This window comes from Tribolium madens, unplaced genomic scaffold (assembly GCF_015345945.1).
Source record: "Tribolium madens isolate multiple individuals breed KSU strain unplaced genomic scaffold, Tmad_KSU_1.1 Scaffold_20;HRSCAF=117;Tcas5.2_LG4, whole genome shotgun sequence".
Lineage (NCBI taxonomy): Eukaryota > Metazoa > Arthropoda > Insecta > Coleoptera > Tenebrionidae > Tribolium > Tribolium madens.
In genome coordinates, this window is record NW_025400985.1 from 391,476 (window position 1) to 398,576 (window position 7,101).

A 7,101-nucleotide genomic window follows, 5' to 3' on the forward strand; every position below is an offset into this window, starting at 1 on the left:
ACAATCTTTCTAATTTCTTAAAAAATGTGTAAAGTTTCAAATTTGTTGTCAACATGACAAAAATCCAATTTTTTTTATTTTCTTATTAAAAAAAATTCTTTCAAAAATTGGTCTCAAAAATAGTAAAAAATAGTAATTTTTGTTACAAGTATCTACAATCGAACGAATCGATTTTTATTAGTAACTAATTAAATTAGTAATTTAGTAATCAAATGTACCAAATTAAAATTTCATATTTGTAGCCAACATTACAAAAATAAAAAGAAATAGATTTTATTTGAGAAAAAAATTCTTTGTTAAATTGGGTTCAAACATAACAAAAAAACAAGTTTTTGATGTCAAATTTCATTCTGTTGACATTATAAGTGTAAAATGGCCCTTAGATAATAACCTCATTTTTAATGTTTTGACGTTTCGAAGATCTTGAAAAGTCAATTTGGCGTTAAAGCCTACTTTACAGTGAATTTTCCAAAAATTTTCAAAATTCCAGGTCAGGGTTAAGAATCATTACAATCTTCCTAATCGCTTAAAAAATTTGTAAAATTTCAAATTTTTTGCCAACATGACGACAGAAATCTATTTTTTTTATTTTCTTATTAAAAAAAAATTGTAAAAAACTAGTTTAAATAGTTATTTTTGTTACAAGTAACTAAAATACTGTTTTTGCGGAAGAATCGATTTTTATTGGTTTCAAAAGTAGCAAAAAGCCATACAAATAAGATTATTCAAGGTTGCCAACTTAATTTCGAACTTTGATGGCAAATTTGTTAATTATTACACAAAAAAATAGGACAGTAAAGTCATTCTCTTGACATTATAAATGTAAAATGGCCTTTAGATAGTAACCTCACTTTCAACTTAATGTCACTGATGATCTTGTCATTTTGACGTTTAAAAAAATCACATTTGACGTCAAAGCTCGCTTTATAATAGATTTTCAAAAATTTTGATGCCCCATCTTAGGGGTCAGGTCAGGTCAAGAGTTATTTATAATCTTTCTAATTGCTTAAAAAATGTGCCAAAATAAAATTTCATAGTTTTTGTCAACATGATAAAAAAAATCTTTGTTAAATTGGACTCAAAAAACAAGTTTTTGATGACAAATTTGTGTGACGTGTTAAAGATCTTGAAAAGTCAATTTGACATTAAAGCCTGCTTTACAATGAATTTTTGAATTTTTTTTTTTTTAATTTCAGGTCAGGGTTAAAAATCATTCACAATCTTTCTAATTTCTTTAAAAATGTGTAAAGTTTCAAATTTGTTTCCAACATGACAAAAATCCAAATTTTTTTATTTTCTTATTAAATTGGTCTCTAAAATAGTAAAAAATAGTAATTTTTGTTACAAGTATCAACAATCGAACGAATCGATTTTTATTAGTAACTAATTAAATTAGTTTAGTAATCAAAGGTACCAACATGACAAAAAAAAATTTTTTGTTAAATTGAACTCAAAAACTAGTTTTTGATGACAAATTTCATTCTGTTGACATTATAAGTGTAAAATGGCCCTTAGATAACAACCTCATTTTTAACGTCATTTTGACGTTTTGAAAATCTCGAAAAGTCAATTTGACGTTAAAGCCTGCTTTATTTGTCCAAAATTTAGGGTTAAGAATCATTCACAAGCGCTTAAAAAATGAGTAAAATTTCAAATGTGTTGCCAACATGACGACAAAATTTTTTGAAAAAAAAAATGTGCTACAATACCTGTATTCTGACGCAATGAAGGGCCGGAAATTTGGCCAATTTCTCGATATCATCCCAGGTGGCAAGTCTTGACGAATTCAAATTTAAAAATTTCAAAACTCTGAAACTATCATGTGGCGATTCTTTGGTATTCCCCGATTCACATTCACTTTCCGAACGTTCATAATTCCGATTACATTTTTCATCATTAATCTCAATCTCAATATCAAGCGATTCAATTGGACAATCGGCCAAAACAAGCGATTCTAAATTGGGAAAAGCATAGCCCAATTTACAAATTTCCCTCCATTTATCAACTGGATTTCCATTAAAATGCAATTTACGTATTCCACCATGTTTGTGCTTTTTTCGATAGTCGATTTTCGGACAAAAACACACATTTTCCGCTGTTTTATTATCAATTTGCCCACAATCACAACTTTCCCATAAATTCACATTATTATAATCGTTCATACTCAAATGTAACTCTTCTAAACCGGGCAAATGGTCGAGAATTTGTGAAACACTCTCCCAATCAATAAACGTGGAATTCAAAACTAAATTCCTCAACTGTTGCCAACGCAAATTCCTGTCGACTTCCACGTTCTTCAGGGGTGTATTCAGCTCATTGAAACTCAAATTGACGAATTTCAGACGCGGCATTTGTTGGAGAATTCCAAACACCTAAAAAAAAAATTTTATATACAGGGTGTCGGGAAAAAACTTTGAAACTTGCCGGGAGGTGATTCCTCAAGTTAAAATAAGAAAAAAATTCCCTATGGACATATGTCCGGAAATGCTTCCTAAACGAGTTATTGCGATAATTCGATTATACATGAAAAAACCTCACTAGCTCCCTTAGGAAGCATTTCCCGATATGGGTCCAAAAGGAATTCTTTTCTTATTTTTACCTAAGGAACCACTCCCCGAAATCTTACAAGTTTTTTTTCCGACACCCTATATATTTTCATTTACCTCGGGCCAGTCTTTGAGCTTGTTTTTCGCAAGATCTAATTCTTCAACACAGGCACATTTCGCAACCAAAGCTTCTTTTTCACCAGCTGTTGCAATATCGCAATCGTTTAAAACAAGAAGTGAAGGAACGATACTTCGAGGTGATTTACAAGGCACGAAAATGGCCACCGAGATGCCTTCGTCATCGGAACCTTCAGATTCGGTCGAACTTTCACCGTATTTTTGTTCGAGGGCTTCGAGAAGGGAAGGCATTTTTATGCTGAAAAAAATTGAATTTATCAAAAAAAAATTTGACGACAAAAATACAATCATTTACAGTCATCCTGTATATTAACAAATTAAAAGAAAAATGGAAGAAAAATTTCTATTCAAAGTAACCTGTGAAAAAAGCGTATTGCCAACTTTTGAATATAAAAAATTGCACACTGTCAATTATTACAGCGGGTAACTATAAATGATTGTGTTAAAAAAAAACAATCGGCAACACTGAATTATTAAATCAAAGTAACCAAATCAAATCACAATCGTTTATGGCCAGCCTGTATATAAAAAAAAATAGAAAAAATCAATTAAAAAAAAAAACGTTTAAACTTGTTATTTGAAATCTATCCTTGAAAAAAACGTATTGCCAATCTTGGAATATAAAAAAATTGCACTATAAATGATTGTGACAAACAATCATGTGGCAACACTGAATTAATAACGATTTTTCTAAAATAAGCAATAAGAATATGTTTGAATTTGTTGTCAAAATGACGTCAAAAATCACAATAATTTACAGTCACCCTGTATATTAAAAAAAAATAGAAAAAATTGAAATGTTTAAGTTTGTTGGTTGAAATCTATCCTTAAAAAACATATTGTCCATTTTAGAATATAAAAAATTTCACACTATCGGGTGACTATAAATGATTGTGATAAAAAAAATCAATTGGCAACACTGAATTAATAACGATTTTTCTAAGCTCTAATAAGAAAATATGTGTTAAAAAAATCAGTTGGCAACACTGAATTAATAACCATTTTTCTAAGCTCTAATAAGAAAATAATGTTTGAATTTTATAGTGACAATTGCCAAATTACAATTTCAAATTTGTTGTTAACCTAACGTCAAAAATCACAATTATTTACAGACACCCTGTATATTAAAAAAAAATAAAAAAAATAAACGTCTGAGTTTTTTATATAAAAATTATCTTTGAAAAAAACCGTTCTGTCAAACTTAGAATATAAAAAGTTGTACACTTCTGAGTGACTATAAATATAAATAGTTGTAACAAAAACTCAATTGGTAACACTGAATTATTAATGATTTTCTAATCAGCTGTGAGAATTTTATAGTCAAAGTTGTCAAAATAAGATTTAAAATTTGTTGTCAAGATGATGTCAAAAATTACAATGATTTATGGCCAGCCTGTATATTAAAAAAATTTAAAAAAATAATGAAAAACGTTTGTTATTTGAAATCTCTTTTAAAAAAAACGTATTACCAATTCTAGAATATAAAAAATTGCACACTGCAGGGTGACTATAAATGATTGTGATAAAAAAATCAATTGGCAACACTGAACTAATAACGATTTTTATAAGCTCTAATAAGAATACAATGTTTGAATTTTATAGTCACAGTTGCCAAATTAAAATATCAAACAAACGTCAAAAATCACAATCATTTACAGACACCATGTATATTAAAAAAGTGAAAAAAATTAAACGTCTGTTTTTTATATAAAAATTAGCTTTGAAAAAAAACCGTTCTGTCAAACTTAGAATATAAAAACTTGCACACTACTCAGTGACTATAAATAGTTGTAACAAAAACTCAATTGGCAACACTGAATTATTAATGATTTTCTAATCAGCTGTGAGAATTTTATAGTTAAAGTTGTCAAAATAAGATTTAAAATTTGTTGTCAAGATGATGTTAAAAATTACAATCATTTATGGCCAGCCTGTATATTAAAAAAATGAAAAAAAAAATGAAACGTTTAAGTTTGTTATTTGAAATCTATCCTTAATAAACGTATTGCCAATATTAGAATATAAAAAATTGCACACTACCGGGTGACTATAAATGATTGTGACAAAAAATCTACTGGCAACACTGTACTAATAACGATTTTTCTAGCCTCTAATAAAAATATACTGTTTGTATTTTAAAGTCACAGTTGCCAAATTAAAATTTCAAATTTGTTGTTAAACTAACGTCAAAAATTACAATAATTTACAGTCACTTTGTATATTTAAAAATTCAGAAAAAAAATTGAAACGTTTAAATTTGTTATTTAAAATCTATCCATGAAAAAAAAACATATTGTTGCGTATGTTTCAATAAAAAAAATATTATTATTTCATGAAATTATGAGGCAATTTGAAAAACTGAAACTCCCGACGCGCGTCAGCCAAGTATTGATTAAAGTCTGAAAATCGCCAAATTTCAGGAGTGAAGATTTTTATTTAGTATTTAGAAATTCACAAGTGTATTTTTTGTGAAAGTTTCAGGTCAAAAAAACACAAAGTGGGAGTTTGAAACGTTACAAAATTATTTAAATATATTTTTTTTTTGTTTCGGTACTGTTAGAAACTGTTGTTTTGGGCAAGAAGTGGGCGATCCTGACACAAAATCAGATAATTTCCAATGAAATAATCAATTTTATGACACATTTTTTCTCGTTGCGAAGTTAAAAAAAGCAAATCTGGATTTGGCACAGCGTTGGCATTTTCTTAACCAGCACAACACCAATGTCCAAAAATAAAGCTTGAATAATAATAATCAAATAGGCCACACGTTTCCACTTATCAAATATGTGTGAAGGTCGCTCCGAAATTATAAAAATAATGAAATTTTAATAATAATAAATTTTTATTGTGTTGGACAGACTGGTAGAAACTGGTTTATTATTGTGGAATCGACTTCCTGGTTGCAACATAACGAAATAGAAATTGTTTTTCATTTAAATCGAAATGAGGCGTGAAGTTTGCAACATTACAAATTTTCAACATTTTATTTATTTATTAATTCCACTCACAAATTTTATTAAAACAATTAACAAAAAAAACGCACACTTCAAGGCTATCTAGTCGTGTTTACATAACAAACCGATCGGTTCCGAATTACAACGGTTATAACCGAGCCACCTGCCAAACAAAGAACCACTAAAACGTCGATACCTTGCTGAATAAATCCGTTTCAGATAATTGACATCACTTTTCAGGCGATTAAGAATAATAATCCTAGGATTGGCACTTTTTTTCAGTCGATTTTACGAAAAAAAATTGTATACGTTTCAGGTTTTCAGCACGATTGCGACCACATCACATCACTGCTCCGCGCTGACTGTGTTTTGTTTTTGTGATCAGCTGACGTCCAGCTGATCCAGTGCTAACTCGATTTTCTCCCACTTAATTTACCATGGACATGGTACTCATGGTACAAAATGGAATGTAATTGCGTTTTAATTATGATGGGTTTTCCGCATCAAAGTAGTCGGGATCGATAGATATACAGGGTGAAGCAAAATTCACGCCCAACTACTTTTTATTATGAAAACCACATTTTCAAATAGAAATTTAATCATTTTTTGTGACCCTATAAAATTATTGGCAACACTGAATTATTAATGATTTTCTAATCAGATGTGAGAATTTTATAGTCAAAGTTGTCAAAATAAGATTTAAAATTTGTTGTCAAGATGATGTCAAAAATTACAATCATTTATGGCCAGACTGTATATTAAAAAAATTAAAAAAAAATAATGAAAAACGTTTGTTATTTGAAATCTATCTTTAAAAAAAACGTATTACCAATTTTAGAATATAAAAAATTGCACACTACAGGGTGACTATAAATGATAGATATACATTATAATATATATATTATAAATTAAAAGTCGATGAAACACCCTGTATATTTTGTAAATAGTTACAGGGTGATTCAGCTTAGCCTTTGACTAAATAATACAGATTAACGTAAATATGTATGTGTTTTCAATTGAATTGTATGTTTTTTTTGTAATATGCATAAAAACAAATTCTATTTTTGATGATCTTGGAGTAAAATTAAATCGATGAGACACCCTGTATAAACAATTTTTTGCTTATTTAGCATTGTTTTTAGGCAATAAAAATATAAAAAATGTTTTCCTGGACTAAATTAAAATTTTGTAAAGAGCTACAGATGATCCAGCTAAGCGTTCCACTAAAAAATAAAGTTGAAAATGTATTTTCACGTAAATTTTGAATGTTTTTTTGTAATATGCATATAAACAAATATTTTTTTTAATCTTGAATAAAGTTTTTAAGTAAAAAAATCGATGAGACACCCTGTATAAACAATTTTTATTTTTTTTTGCTTAAATATCACTGTTTTTAAGCAATGAAAATATAAAAACGTTATCTGCGACAAAATTAAAATTTTGTAAATAAAAAATGTATTTTC

General features: G+C 28.3%; 1 protein-coding gene across 1 annotated transcript in view; it reads right to left on the reverse strand.

Annotated features, from left to right (window-relative positions):
- Positions 1-6,016, reverse strand: part of LOC123004938 (tubulin-specific chaperone cofactor E-like protein) — a 13,026-nt gene extending 7,010 nt beyond the window's left edge. Inside the window, exons 1-3 of the mRNA XM_044398480.1 lie at positions 5,835-6,016; positions 2,664-2,922; positions 1,710-2,372 (exon numbers count right to left, since the gene is read on the reverse strand). Of these exons, the coding sequence (XP_044254415.1) occupies positions 1,710-2,372; positions 2,664-2,915 (915 nt within the window). The 5' untranslated portion in view covers positions 2,916-2,922; positions 5,835-6,016. The remainder of the gene's footprint in view (positions 1-1,709; positions 2,373-2,663; positions 2,923-5,834) is intronic.
- Between the last annotated feature and the right edge of the window lie 1,085 nt (positions 6,017-7,101).